General features: G+C 37.5%; 1 protein-coding gene across 1 annotated transcript in view; it reads left to right on the plus strand.

The window, feature by feature from the left end:
• The window catches only part of FMN2 (formin 2), a 409,490-nt gene that overhangs the window by 305,298 nt on the left and 87,798 nt on the right, over positions 1-16,394 (plus strand). Inside the window, exon 12 of the mRNA XM_045294279.1 lies at positions 11,667-11,759. Within this exon, the coding sequence (XP_045150214.1) occupies positions 11,667-11,759 (93 nt within the window). The remainder of the gene's footprint in view (positions 1-11,666; positions 11,760-16,394) is intronic.

Below are 16,394 nucleotides of genomic sequence, written 5' to 3' on the forward strand. Positions count from 1 at the left end.
GGATTCTGGGACTTCTCTTCCTCCATGGCAGCAGGTCACACTCTCTCTGCTTGACATTTCCTGTTGACAAGCCACATGGAGTCGTGCTGATGTCACCCAGAGCCCTAGATTGAAGGAGCCACGTGGGGACCTGCACCAGGGCTAAGATGCTTCCACTGCCACTGGATCCCCCACTGGCCTGTGATTTTCCTGCATTTGGTATTATTGCATGTGCTGCGTGAGGCTAAAGAGGAATTAATGGACTAGTACCGGACATATGGGCTAATTTCAGACTCATGGACTTTATCTGGACTTAACTGAAATGTTTTCTTAATATACATTTGCATTTTGATATAAAGCACTCTCTTACACTTATATGAGGGTCTCAATATGTGTTTCTCTAGTCAACCAGGACTAACACAGTCTTCAGTATAGAATGCAGCTCAATATAAATAAAACAAAAATGCTCACAACTGGATCAATAAACAACATCATGGTAAACTGAGGAACTATGCAAGTTGTCAAGGGTTTCCTATTGCTTGCATCTGTGCACATGGAAGCAACAATTAAGCAATTGAATGACATGTGGACTGGGAAAATCTGTTGCAAAAGTTCTGCTTACAGTGTTGAAGAGAAAAGATGTTACTTTGAGGACTAAAGTCCTCTCCACCCAAACAATGATAATTTAATAGCTTTTTATGCACATGAAAGTAGGACAATTGATAAGGAAGATGGCAAGAGAATTTATGCATTTGATTATGGTGTAGGCATTCCAGAAGAACAAAAGGAATCTGTTTTGGATGAAATATAGCCAGAATGTTCCTTAAAAGCAAAGATGGTGAGCCTTATCTCTCATACTTTGTACATATTATCAAGAAAGACCAGTCCCTAGTGAAGAATATCATGCTTTATGGTTCAGCAGAAAAAAAGAACTCCATGAGCTGAGTAGACACAATGCCTTAATAAATTGTCTCAAACATAACAGTAATTATGAGAATGGTTCAGTAACTGATGGTGTTTCTTTCTGTTGTAAATAGCATCATGAAGAATCTGAACTAACTCAAAAGCACCTAACAACAACAACAAATATGTTCTTCAACTTATCTTTTTCTATGTGCATTTACTCTCAATTTTTAAAATATTATACCCATAATATTTGAAGTACTTTTGTCTCAAAATATTATCTTCATTTAACTAACGTATGCCCAAATGCTGTAGGGCTCTCATATCATTTTAGTTAAATCAGTCAAAAATCAAAAGTGTACTATCTTCAAAACCAAATATGTTGGTAGTAGTGTTGCCATTGAGTGGGCACCAATCCATGGCAATCTTACATACAACATAACAACACTGCCCATTCCTGCATCAGCTTCATGATTCTTAATGTTTGACTCCATCATTGTGTAGTATCTTCTAACTTAGCAGACTCATCTTCTAACACTCTATTGAACAATATTCTTTGGTAATTATTTTAAGGAGGCACCAGGCTTTGCTTTAGAGTCTCTATCAATGAAGCTCTGATGAAACCTGTACACCATGAAATACCACAGGCATAGCTCATTGTACCATGACAACTTGTACATTAACATGCTATAATAAACTGACCGAAAAATAGTGATACTTAGAAGCATTTCAAAGCTTTCTTGATATGACTTGGCATTCTACATGCATCCCAACCTCATGGTGACTTTTCTATACTTTTGAGGCTAGCATGCATTCCCTAGACTGCTCTGGAGTTTGGGTATTGAGGTAGTTAGTTTATTGTTCTAACCTGGCTGATAAACAGATATGGGGTTAATTAAAGAGCAGAGTGATAAATGGTTCAGTGAGCCTCACCTTTCTAGTTCTCAGGGCCCTTGCTTTGTGATGGTTGGACCAGGGTTCAGCTGCCTTAGCCAGTTCCCTGCTTTACCTGGCAAGGCTCACTTCCTGCAAGACATCCCCGAGGAGAAGTCACATGGACCTACCCTGATGTAGCGCTGGGTGCTGAAGCAGCCATGTGGAGACCCCTGCCAGCGCTGAGATACTTACACATTCACTGCCTCAGCTTTCCTCCTGCAGTCGGCAACATTGCATCTGTTTTGAGTTGGAGGAGGACTTTGTGGATTGGTGTCGGACACATGAGTTAATGGGTTAATGTTGGACTTGTGGGCTTGGGCAGCACTGGGTTGGGGTGTTTTCTTGATGCTTTATATAAAACTCTCTCTTATACATGAGTTTCTGTGGATTTGTTTCTCTAAAGTACCCAGACTAACACAGGTATGGTTTAGCTTTAGCTTTTGCCAATACATTTACTCAAAAGTGGTAAGGCATACATCATATTTTTGCCACTTGACTTTCTGCTTTCAAGTGGTGCCATGCAGAATTTGGGTTTTCTAGAGGTGTGTTTCTATGCCCAATCTTTCACTCTGTGGGTCCCATGCCCAGTCTTTTACTTTGTGAGTATTCAGAGGTAAAAGCATTGACTTAAAGGAAGTGTTAATTGTATGGTATAGATTTAAAAGGTGAAATAGAAGCAATAGTTAGGTAATGACACTCATCACACAACACAAATGGTGTTTTCTTTTTTGATCTCCTTGCACCCTCTTTCTTGATTTTGTAGCACCCCCACCTCCTACCCCTGTGAAGGCCAGCTATGTAATTTTAGGGGGGAAGTTGTTGCTGAAGAACAAAATTAAAACTCAATATTCTGGCTGTATTAATCTGGGTCCTTTAGAGAAACAAATCCACAGAAACTCATGTATAAGACAGAGTTTTATATAAAGGTTAAGTGCACATCAAGAAAACATCATAACCAGTGCTGCCCAAGCCCACAAGTCCAACATTAACCCATATGTCTGACACCAATACACAAAGTCCTCCTCCATCTCACAAAATGCACACAATGACACTGACTGGAGGAGGAAAGCAGTGCATATGGAAGCATCTCAATGCTGGCAGGGGTCTCCACATGGCTGCTCCAGCACCTCGGGCTGCATTGTGGTAGGTCCATGCGGCTTCTCTTCAAGTATGTCTTTCAGGAAGTGAGCTTTGCCAGCTAAAGCTGGGAACTGGCTAAGGCAGCTGTACCCTGGTCCAACCATCACAAAGCAAGAGACCCAAGAACTAGAAAGGCGAGGCTCATTGAGCCATTTAACTCTCCACCCTTCAATTTACCCCACATGTGTTTATCAGCCAGGTTGGCACAATAAACTGGCCTTTCCAACAGTTATATACTCACTTTTTTTTTTTTGCCTACATTGAACCTCTGTTTGCTTAAACTAGCTAGAATGGTTTCTATTTTAAATCCAGAGCGATGTACAAACCTGTCTTACATAAGAAACAGTTTGTTTTTAAGAGAGAATATTTTGATCTATGTGGCTTCCTTTAGAATTGCTGGAGTAGGTTTGTAAATATCAATGACATCTGAAACTTGAAAGAGAATCAGTAACTCTCAGTTAGGATTAACAGTCATTGAAATTGGAAACTTAAGTAAGTTATAGTAGAATATTCTAGTTGCCCAAGAACAAACCAATAAGGAATCTTGTGGTCTTGTTTCATTTCTGAGAGTACTATGCTATGTTTCTGCTTCAACCAGAGTGCTAAAATGGTGTCTGCATGATACTCTGCGGATGGCACAGATGAACAGGAGCCATGAGAATATCTGAGAAATGTTGGTTCTTCTTTTCTTCTTGCTGGCTTTTCCTTTCTATTTGGAAGACTAACTCATGGTTTTTAGCATTAGCCTTTTCACATAATACATTATCTTTTTGTATCAAAATGGGTTTTAATTAAAGTGACATAATTAGAATTACTGTACTCAGTTAAAAACATAATGGCTGCAACAATAGGCTCAAAAATAACAATTAGGATGATTCAAAACTAGGTAGTTCTAATAAATGATAATGGAAGTAGACATAGCTGACTTTCTCTACTTTCCCTATTGTCATGAGACAAGGTTCAGACAAGTCTCCATGATTCATCTTCCTTTACCTGTCCTAGTACCACCTGTTTTTCCCACACCACTCTCTATCTATGCTGGGTTCAATAATTTGTAGCAATGGCAACACAGAACTCATAGACATTACTCACAGTTAAGGGGAGTTATTAAGGATGTTAACAGGTTACCACATTCAGGATCAACGAACAGTAAAAATACATTCATTGATCTCCCCAGCCAGCAGCCAAGGTTTTCTCTAGTTCTCAGCCTCTCAGCCTCTCAGCCACATGCTAGGCAAGCATCTCTACTTCTTAGTCTTTCTGTCACATGGTCCTTTGACCTTTGACTCCATGGGTCAGGAAGACAGCCTGCCTGTTCCTTTGCCCGAAAGTTCCATAGCCTCAGGCCAGATAAGGAGAAGGTACCCCCCAGGAGTAGGTACCCTCTGAGGCTCCATACCACAGTCTGTGATGCATCTTGCCTTGGTAAACTCCTTCACTCAGACAGAGACCTTGAATGTGTTCTTTCAAGGTCCTCAGTTTTCCCTCTCCTCCATGCTTCAAAGATAACAAACAAAAACAAAAACCAAAGCTTCACTGACATCGAGTATTCTGGCTCACAACAAATAGTCCTGACAGGATAGACATGCCCCTGTGGGTTTCTGAGACTCTAACTCCTTTAGAGAGTAGAAATTCTGTCTTTCTCCCATGGAGCAGCTCATGGTTTTGAACTATGACCTTTCAGATAGCAGCCCAATGTGTTACCACTAGTTCATCCTTATAGCCAGGGCAGTGGTAATGAAATTTGACCAATACCCTCTATTAGTATTACATACATCCTGTTTATATCATCCCACCTAATTATTTGATGGGAATTACAGAGAGTTGGGTAGAAGAGCTATATTAAAAAATTTCATTCCACCCCAGTAGTGTTCCATTCCGTTGTTTGTACATATGGTCCTTCTGTGTTGGAATCATTTTGAGAGCACTTTAAGAGCAGGAGAACCCTATATATTGTATAGCAACATGAAGAAAAGAGATAGTTTTAACTAAATTAGCATAAAGAAAATCAAGACTCCCTTTGACTCTGATCTTTAAAACTGAAAGACCGCAACAAAAATGATTAGCATTTTTAGTATTATATTCTCTATCATTTAACCAGCAAATGGATTTTTTTTATGCTAACCTAGATACTGGTTGAAACAGCCAGCAGAAATATGGGCTTTCTACTCTTTATAAACAGTTCCAGTCTCAGAAACACTCAGGGGGTTGCTATGCGTCTGCATTGACTTGATAGCAATGAGTTTGGTTTTTTGGAACCTAGATATGAGGATAATTGAATATTAATTATTTCTTTGGGGCTGTAAAATAACTAGCTAAAAATTAAAATTCTGTTGTAACCACAAATGATTTAACATTTTACTGTTAACCTAAAGGTTGCTGGTTTAAACACAACTATTTTGGCTAGGTGCCATTGGATCTGCTCCGACCTGTAGCAATCTCTGCACAACAGAACCAAACACTGCGTGGTCCTAACCCACGCTCACAATTTGTCCTGTACATGAGCTCATTGACGCAGTCACTGGGCCAATCCATTTCATCAAAGGCCTTCCTCTTTTTCACCTCCCCTCTACTTTACCAAACATGAGGTCCTTTTTTAGGGACTAGCTTCTTCTGACAATATGTCCAAAGTATGTAAGAGGAATCTAAGGAGCACTCTGGCCTTACTTTGGCCAATACATATTGACTTGTCCTTTTAGCAGTCCATAGTATTTTCAATATTCTTCACAAGCAGCATAATTCAAGTGTATAGATTCTTCTTCAGTCTTCCTTATTCAATTTACAACTTTTGCATGTATGTAATGCAATGGAGAATACCATGGCTTGGGTCAAGTAAACCTTAGTCCTCAAAGTAACATCCTTGATCTTTAGTACTCTATAGAATTCTTGTGCAACAGATTTATCTAATGCAATGCATCTTTTGATCTTTTTGGCAGTTGCTTCCATGGGCATTGATTGTGGATCCAAGTAAGACAAAATCCTTGACAACTTCAACCTTTACTCCATTTATCATACTGTTACTTATCAGTCCAGTTGTGAGGATTTGGGTCTTCCTTACACTGAGTTTTAATTTATACTGAAGGCTGCCATCCTTGATCTTCATCGGCGAGTGCTTTAAGCCCTTCTCACTTTCAGAAAGCAAAGTTGTGTCATCTGCATATCAAAGGTTGTTAATAAGTCTCTAATCATCACCACAATCAATTTTAAAACATTTTCTTTTTCATTGAACTCATTGTTATTAGCTCTCTATTTCCCCACCCCCAAGCTCCTCTGCCATACTCTCAAGAAACCACTAATCCAGGAACTATCTCTATAGATTACCTATCCTGGATTCCATATACAGAAAACAAAGACAAAAACAACAACAACAAACCAAGCCTCAATCAGAAAGAAAGTAGAAGAAAATAGTAAAAACTGGAGAAAATTAAAAAATAAGTCAAAAGGGAGATTATATGTTAAAGTTTTAATTTTAAGCTAAATGCATCTTTAGTAATCTACTTTCTAATGCACACTGCATGATAGCAAGGAGGATGATCAGAGGGTGTATAATCTCTGGAGTATGATCAGAGGGAATTCACTGGAGACTTAGTACATGTGTGGACCCTAGAAATGGATTTTAGGCTTCTACGTCATTCATGCCTCTCTGAAAACAGGATGTTTACAACTTAAGTATTGCTACTGTCTCTCCAGATTTGGATGTTATTATTTACAATCCTTGGAACACACAAGTTGGTGTGCTTTTACAACATTAATTTAGTTGATGCTCCATTAAATGGGTGCTTGTTTGAAGAAAAATCTTTAAGACCCAGATGCTGTTATTTCTAATAGCCAAGCAGCATCTAGTTCCTCAGCTACAACTTAATGCACTCATTTACTCAGTGATCTCTTCATGAGGGTGAGCATCAAGCAAAACCATGTCATAAAAACTAATTGTTTAAAGGGTCGGTTATGTGAACTTACTTTGTTCTTGTCAAGCTTTCACATGAATGTGAAAAGATTAAAAATACCATGGCTTGCTTCATACATATTTTTGTTGCCTTTGTTTCTGACACTTTAAAGATAACTTTTACAGCAGGTTGGTTTTTTTTTTTTTTAATACTTCGATTGGGAGCTCTTACATCTCTTATCACAATCCATACATCATCCATTGTATCAAGCACGTTTACACATATGCTACCATCATCATTTTCAAAGCATTCTCTTCCCACTTGAGACCCTGATATCAGCTCTGCATTTCTTCCCCTTCCTCCTTTCCTGCCCCTGAGGGGAAATGGAGAATGATGTAAATATGGAAGTTATAGATTATTATTTCCATATTTACATCATTCTCCATTTCCCCTCACTCACTTTTCCATTGTTCATCCCCCTGGGAGGGGATTATAGATTGATCCTTGTAATTGATTCCCCCTTTCTCCCCCCCATACCCCCACACCCCTAATCCTCCTGGTATCTCTACTCTCATTATTGGCCCTGAGGGGTTTATCTGTCCTGAATTCCCTGTGTTGCAGGCTCTTATCTGTAGCAGTGTTCATGTTCTGCTCTAATCTGATTTGTAAGGTAGAATTGAGGTCATGATAGTGGGGGGAAGGAAGCACCAAAGAACTAGAGGAAAGTTGTGTGTTTCATCAGTGTTCTACTGAACCCTAACTGGCTCATCTCTTCCCTGTGACCCCTCTGAGCAGGGTTGTCCAATTGTCTACAGATGAGCTTTGGGTCTCCACTCCATGCCCCTACTTCTCCCACCATTCACATTGGATATGATTTTGTTCTGGGGCTTAGATGTCTGATACCTGATCCCATTGATACCTCATGATCACACAGGCTGGTGTGCTTTTTCCATGTGGGCTTTGTTGCATTTCAGCTAGATGGCCACTTGTTTATCTTCAAGCCTTTAAGATACCAGATACTATGTCTTTGGATAGCTGGGCACCATCAACTTTCTTCACCACACTTACTTATGCAACCATTTTGTCTTAAGCAATCATGTTGGGAAGGTGAGCATCACAGAATGCTGGATTATTAGAACAAAGTGTTCTTGTGTTGAGGAGTACTTGAGTCGAGGCCTAATGTCCATCTGCAACTTTAGTTCTTAACATATAGATATGAGTACATATATATTTACATATGTGCATGCCTGTATTTAGATCTCTATAAATGTCCTTTGCCTCCTATTTCTTCCTCTATCTCCTTTTACTTTTCTCTTGTCCCACCATCATGCTTGGCCTTCATTCAGGTTTAGTAATTCCTTGCTGCTACATTGCCCTTCATTAAGCCCCACTAGGCATCCTACACCCTTCTCTCCATTGATTTTGTTCACTGGTTGTTGCCTTGTCCCTGGGTTGGTTTCTACCCCCACCCCTTCATTTCTCCTACCACCCCTTCTCCCATATCCCCTGGAAACCATTATTCCCATTCTTTTCATCTCCAAATTATTTATCCCATTTATCTTACTTAGATAGTCATGCAGATACATTAATAAGTGTAAAAACCAGGCAAACCCAAACAAAACAACAAAGGAAATCAAGACCAACAAAACAATAGCAACAACAAAATCAACAACAAAAAGAAAGCCACTGACAAAAATGGAAAAGCCTATAAATAGCTCAAGGTCTGTTTTTTTTGGCCTTTAAGAGTGTTTTCCGGTCGAGTCTAATGGGGTACCACACTCTGTCTCCAAAGTGTGTTTTTGGTATTCCCCAGGGATTCCATCACTTTGCTCCCCTTGCTGCTTTGTTGCATGCCCTTAGTGCTTCATCCCAGAGTGATGGGGTCAGATTGTGCACAATCCCTGCACTGTCTCCAGTGTTGTCCGCTGCAGTGCTATGGTTCAGTGAGGGACGTTGTTTCTTGTGATGGGTCTGGCCCTATTGTCCTCTCTGCTCATCGTCTGCTCTGAGCAGGAATATCATCCTTGGGGCTTGGTGGCCCAGGATGTCCTCCCCACCCCCTCTCCATCCCTTTTTGTTTCTCCCATGTGTTCTAATCAGACGTGCCCCTCTCCCCAAACTGTAGCCCCAGTGTTATTCTCTGAAGTGCATTCTTCTGGGGTAGAGTGTCCACATAGTAGGGATTGGAGCCAGCCCTGCAGAGCTCTCTATTGGTTCCCTGGTACATGCTGGTATGTTGTATTCATGTCTTGGTGCATCAGGTTGAAGCCTGGTTTCTCTCTCCCTCTCCTGTGGAGATATAAACAGTGCCCTCCCCTTGGATGGATTAGTGCGCTCCTACCCACTTACGCATGTTTGTTTGATTGTTTGTTTCCTTTGCAGCAGTTTTATTTGCCAATTCAATATGGATGTCATTGAATTTTCCTACAGCTGCTTCTATGGGCATTGACTGTGGGTTCAAATAAAATTTTGCTCTTTGGTTTAGTTGTGAGGAATGGTATTTTCTATATGTTGAAGTGTAATCCATGTTGAAGACTAATCTTTTATCTTCATCAATACATGCATCAAGTCGTCTTTGTAAGGTTTGTGTTCTTTGCATATCACAAGTTGCTAGGGTGTCTTTCTTCAGTCCTGATGCCATGTTCTTCAAATAGTCTAGCCTCTTGGATTTTGTATTCAACACACAGATTAAATAACTATGGTGAAAGGATACAACCTTGATGCACATCATTGCTGATCTTAAATGAGTTATATCCCTTTGTTCTCTTTGAATGACTGCTTGTTAGTCTATGCACAAGTATTCTGGAATTCTCCCTTTATGAAATGTTATCCATAGTTTGTAATGTGCCAGACAGCCAAATTTCTTTATATATTTAATAAAACTAACTAAGTAAACATCTTCCTTCTATTCTCTGCTTTCATCCAATATCCAGTTGATATCAGCAATGACATCCCTCATTCCAATATTCTGAATCTGATCTGATTTCTGGCACTTCAACGTACTGTCGGTGTACTACTGTAACAATGTTTTTTGTTTTTTTTGTAGTAATCTTCAATAATATTTTATTGCATGTGATATTGATTATATTGTTTGATTATTTTTGTGTTCTTTTGGATACTTTTCTTTGGAATAGGATTCTAGTTCATTGTCTAGGTAGCTATTTTTTTAATTTCTAGATGTATATAAACGGACTTTAAATTTTACTGAACAGAAGACTGGATGCCCTGCAAGTCTGAACTTATGTCTGTCCTGTTGTCACGCTAATCCTTATTGCCATTGTATATTTTGTATGACTTCCAGCATTATATCTGGAAATACTTGTATGTGAAAAATAGAGGTTTCATGGACTAATTATTAGAAATAGATTGTCATGTTCTTCAAATCTGCCTTAGTCTTAAGCTGTCTCAGTCTAGAAGTTCTGCTGAAGTCTGTCTTACACGAGTGATCCTGCTGGGATTTGAAATGCTTGTGTCATAGCCTATAGCAGATATAGCAGCCTGCAAGCAAACCTTCCTCATAAGACACCTGACAGATGGATGATGTGCTAACAATTTAGGCGCCACATATTCCCCAGCTTAGACAAACCAATAAAAAGGGAAGAATGTTTTAGAAAAGAGAGAAAATATCTTTAAAGTACAGCGTCTTCTTGAAGAACTGGCAGCCTTATCTTATGAATTATAGTGACAGCATATTTCCAGGATCAGATGTGAATCTGTCTTAAATTTTGTCTTTAAAGCCTGTTCTTTTTAAATTTTGAATTATTTCCTTTGGGGCCCTGATTTCTATGTCACCATAATGGTAGAAATGTCCTAAACATATTTCTTAAGAAGCCCTTTATTTGATCTGTTTACAACTACAACATACATAGATGATGGCACATGTTATTGTGGAAAGAGTATAAAATTTAAAGTCTGAGATGAGAGTTTTAATTTTGGATCTGCTACTTATTATCTATAGATGTTTGAGCACATTAGTATCTTGAGTTTTGGTTTCCTCAATTGTAAAATAAGGTAATAATGTCTCATTTACTGCCTATTCTAAATATAAAGTTAAGTAATAGATTAAAAAGTATGTGGCATATAATAAATAATTAAGTCCTTGGGTGGTGCACATAGTTAGTGGGTCTGCTAAACCTAATGTTGGACATTCAGATCCACACAGAAGCACCCCAGAAGAGAGGCCTGACAATATACTCAAATAAAACAGCCGTTGGAAACCTGATGAAACACAATTCTACTCAGATAAACATGGGGCCTATGTGCGTCAGAATCGACCAGATGACAATGGTTTAGAATAACTTTTTTTTTTTAGAATAATTTTTAAAATATATATACCAGCATTACCACCCTATCATTACCCTTTATAAATTTGCACATTAGTTGGGGACAAATTTATATTAGAGTTCATTTGATGATAATGATACTGATAACAGGAAATACATAACACTCACTAAGTGCCAGCACTCTTGTAACATTTTACATCTAGTAACTGATTTGGCCCTTGTAGCTCTGTTACTCTGTACTATCATCTCCGTTCTGGACATGAAGAGACTGCAGTTCTGGGAGTAAGTAAGATCTTCCACAGCTTGCAGTTGGTAGGCCTGGGGAAAGAGATTCTTGTGAAATTACTTTTGGGTTTCCTTCAAATAAAGTTTTGTTTTTGAGATTCTTAATTCTGTATTCGGATATTTCTAAAATATTTGCATAGCATATGCCTGCGTGATCAACAGGGTTTTCTAATATTAGCTGGTATGTTTTAATATTTGTTTTGTGATAACAAGAATGTCATTGTCTAAAATGTCTATCTCTTTCTAATTTTAGTCTGTGAGGTTGAAGCAGGGAAAGTGTACCAGGCATCCTCAAAAGAACATGTTCAGCCTTTCAAAGATAACATGGAACAATTTATTATTCAAGGTAAATTCCAATGACATATGTTGTGATTTAGTCATCTCAGCAGAAAATTATAGATATTTTTTAAAATACAAATGGATTTAAGAGGGATTATTTTGATGTTACAGGATAAAGCATTAAATTTAATAACAAATCACACAGTTGTGAAAATAACAATTTTTAAATATGTTATTTTGTTCTAAGTAATGTTATTATTTAATAATTTTTCCACAATTGAAAATAAAAAGATATTTTTCAAAAGAGTTCATACTTTGAAAGACATTAAAATTGTATACGATTAATCTTAAGTACTCTTTTAAGTTTTAACGCTGTTTAAGACCTCAGTTCAATATGGTATTTGTTTGCATCAAAATTTTGAACCAAAAGAACAAAGTATATTAATATTTATTAGATCTAAATGTCATTTGCTATTTTCAATATGGTTCTTTAGTAATTCTGGGTTTTTAACACTTTCAATTTTAAAAACTATTAATATCTTTACTGTTTGAAATCATTGAAACATAATTTACTACTCCAAACAATTTAATCTTGGAATATTATGTCAAGATCCTATGTACATTAGGCCATGCTCCAGGAAAGTTCTTATTTCAGAAGATTTCCCAGAGACTGGTGTAGAATAAGAGTGATGCTTGTGCCTTGATAGCACTCCAACAATTGTTCCCTTTTTCCTTTACTTTTTAACCAGTTGTCATTAATTCCACCATGACTCTCAGTGGCCCACTGTGTCTCAAAATAGAACTTTGTTCAGTAGGTTTTCAGTAGCTGAATTTTTAGAAATAGATTGCCAGGGTTTCCTTTGGAAGCAACTCTGGACAGAATTATACCTCCAATTTTAGTATGAGCAGTCATACACATTTACTGTTTGCTCTACTCAAAGCTTCCTTCTGTTCATCTATGATCATTTTAGGGTGTTCAAATGCCATTAATGATATATTGTGATGCATGAATATAATGACATTTGATGAAATGTTAAACATAACATTTTTTAAGATGGGAAAATATTGTCAATCCTTTAAGATAATCATGAAGATTGAAACAAAATTTTCCTCAGATTCATAAATCATAGTACGGTAATTTTCACATTCTAAGGTTATCACAAATTAGAGCATTTGTAAAACCTACCGTATTTTTATACAAATAATGTCTGTGTGGAAGTTTTTGCTAGTAACACAAATTTGCACACTATTTTCATAAGGATGCTATGCTGTGCTTTATGCAATTGCATTATTTCCATGAGTATGGTATTTGTGAGAAAAAATATGACAAGATGATTCCCAAAAGGCTTTTGTTTGAAATTACTTCTCCTATTGTTACACATGAAGTACATATGTACTGTTGGGTAAGCATTACACTACTAAACTGAAAGGCCAGCAGCTTAAACTCACCAGCTGCTCTCTGGGAGAAACATAAACCTATCTGTTCCTTTCAAAGTTTATAGGCCCAGAAATCCTATACAGGGTCACTATGAATCTGATTTGACTAGATGAACGTGAGCTTGGGTGATTATGTTTTGTTGTCATTGTTATGTGCCAATAAGTTGGTCTGACTCATAGTGACCCTCTGTATGGCAAGAATGAAACACCACCCAGTTCTTCACCATCCTTACCGTTGCTCTTATATTAGAGCCCATTGTTACAGCTACTGTGTCAATCCATCTTGGTGAGAGCCTTTATCATTTTTGTTGCCCCTATACTTTATCAAGCATGATGTCCTTCTCAAGGGACTGGTCTCTCCTGACATGCTGAGATGCGTTATAAACCCTATAAACTCACTTTAGCTTAGTGATGAATAAAATGAGTCCCCCTTTTTCCATCTCATGAGTTTTTAGGATAAAAATATGGTACCTTAATAGGTAAAAATAAAGAATCATCAACTAGATTAATAGATCCTTGGAGATATCACAAGGGAGGTTGGGAGGAGAATGGGAAGCAAATAATAGAGAAAGAATGAAGAAAATGATCTAAAGGTATTGTGGTAATGATTACACACCTCTTAATATATTTAAATCATTGAATTGTATTGTACATGAAATATGTTAATAAAATGGTTTAAAAATAAAGAACAGGGATTAAAAATAATAATATTTTACCTTAGAAACTATATAGGAAAAGCATGGAAATTTTTTTTTATGTGTGTGAAGAAAAATGAAAAGACAAAGTTGCCAGAAATTCTCTTCTGATTCATGAAGAAATGAATTCTATTTCTTCTTTTCTTAAAATGATTTTATTTGGGGCTTTTATAGCTCTTATCACAATCCATATATACATCGATTGTGTCAAGTATGTTTGTACATATATGTTGCCATCATCAGTTTCAAACCATTTTCTTTCTACTTGAGCCCTTGGTATCAGCTCCTCATTTTTTTCCCTCCCTCCCCCACCCTTCCTCTCTCATGAACCCTTGATCATTTATAAATTATTATTTTTTTATGTCTTATATCCACTTCTGTTTCCCTTAACTCACTTTTCTGTTGTTCATCCCCCTCGGGGACAGGGTTATATGTTGATCATTGTGATTGGTTCCCTCTTCCCTCCCCCACTTTCCTCCTATACTCCTGGTTTTGCTACTCCCATTATTGGCCCTGAGGCGTTTATCTGTCCTGGATTCCCTGTGTTGCAAGCTCTTATCTGTACCAGTGTACATGTTCTGGTGTAGCTGGATTTAATAGTGGGGGTTAGGGAGCATTAAAGAACAAGGGGAAAGTTGTATGTTTCATCAGTTCTATACCGCACCCTGACTGACTTGTCTCTTCTTTGTGACCCTTCTGTGAGGGGATGTCCAATTGGCTTTGGTCTCCAATCTTCATTCCCCCTCATTCCCATTAATATGATTTGTTTGTTCTGTATCTTTGATGCCTGGAACCTGATCCTGTTGACACCTCATGATCACACAGGCTGGTGTGCTTCTTCCATGTTCGCTTTGTTGCTTTCAGCTAGGTGGACACTTGTGTATCTTCAAGCCCTTAAGACCACAGACACTCTATCTTTAGATAGCCGGGTGCCATCAGCCTTCTTCACCACATTTGCTTACCCACCCATTTTGTCTTTAGTGATCTTGTTGGGAAGATGAGCATCATGGAATGCTGGGGTCTTAGAACAAAGTGTTCTTTTATTGAGGGGATTACTTGAGTAGAGGCCCAAAGTCTGTCTGCTACCTTACTAATTAATATATAAATACATTTACATAGATCTTTTCCCCTATTGTTATATATAAATATAAATATATTTACATATGTACATGCATGTATTTAGACCTCTATAAATGTCCTTTGCCCCCTAGTTCTTTCCTAAGGAGTTCTATCTCTATGACTAAGAAAGATAAAAGTCAAGCAGCTTGCTGGATTTCACACCAAAAATATAAATAATGACAACTTATTTTATCAGTCACATAATATATTGCTTATTATGTAATTTCACTATCTGTATTTTATAGCTCAGGTTTTAAAATATTTTTGTGTTTGCGTTTCAGTAATTATCTTGCATAAATAGGAAATGTTCTATAACCTAGTTAGAATTAATAATCATGCTTATAAACTACACATGATCACTTCTCTCTGATATTTTGGAAATAACTTATAATGATTCAAAGAGGAGGTAGTTGCCCTCTGGAGTTTTCTATACTTCTATAGTTTTCTATTGTCTTAGTCCTAGTATAAGGGAAAATATCTCTTTAAACTATAATGGTCTTCTCAGAAGATCTCATAACTTTTATATGTATGAAATTCTGATCTTAATAGTGCGTATACTACTCCACATTACTTGAAACAATCTTCCCATCAGTGTTCTGAGAGGAATAACTTAGGTATTCCTGTAAGTATGAAATGCTTCACTTGTTTATCATTAGACTAAAAACTCCCATTTATATGAGTCTTTCTTCTTGGTCCTTTCCGGATGTGAAATTATCTTTCTGTTTCTTCTCTGTTTCTTTTCTACACTCTGATTATTTGTTCTTGTTTTTAATTTTTTTCACTGTGAATTGGTTGGTTTTTCAGTTTTATTTGCATGTACTTCACATAACATACAATGTAATTATTTGTTCATGTTAAGATGAGTTGTGCAGTCATCATCAAAATCAACTTCAGAACATATTCTTCACATTCTCCTCATTGTTAGCTCTCCATTTCATTCCAACCTCCCTGCCATGCTCCTAGGTAGTTATTAATCCAGTTACTGTCTATATATTTACATATCTTGGATTTCATATACACAAAAGCATGCAAAAATACAAACAGCAAGTAAACAAACAAAAAAATTCAACAATGATGAGAAAACAGAAAAGCCTTAATCAAAAAGAAAGCAGATACCTGACCCCAACAATGAGAATAGAAATACCAGGAAGATAAGGGGAAGGTGCGGGGAAAAGGGGAGAATCAATCACAAGGATCAACTATTATCCCCTCCCAGGGGGACGAGCAACAGAAAAGTGGGTGAAGGGTGACAGAGGACACTCTAAGATATGAAAATAATATTCTATAATTTACCAAAGGTTCATGAAGGAGGGAGAGAGAGAGGGAGAGAAAGGGGGAGAAATGAGGAGCTGACATCAAGGGCTGAAGTAGAAAGAAAATGCTTTGAAAATGGCTAGACCAGAGGAAGTACACTGGTACAGATAGGAACTGAGAATAAAGGGAATCCAGGA

Source organism: Echinops telfairi, unplaced genomic scaffold, assembly GCF_000313985.2.
Source record: "Echinops telfairi isolate 266 unplaced genomic scaffold, ASM31398v2 ScPeMD7_3509;HRSCAF=4178, whole genome shotgun sequence".
NCBI lineage: Eukaryota > Metazoa > Chordata > Mammalia > Afrosoricida > Tenrecidae > Echinops > Echinops telfairi.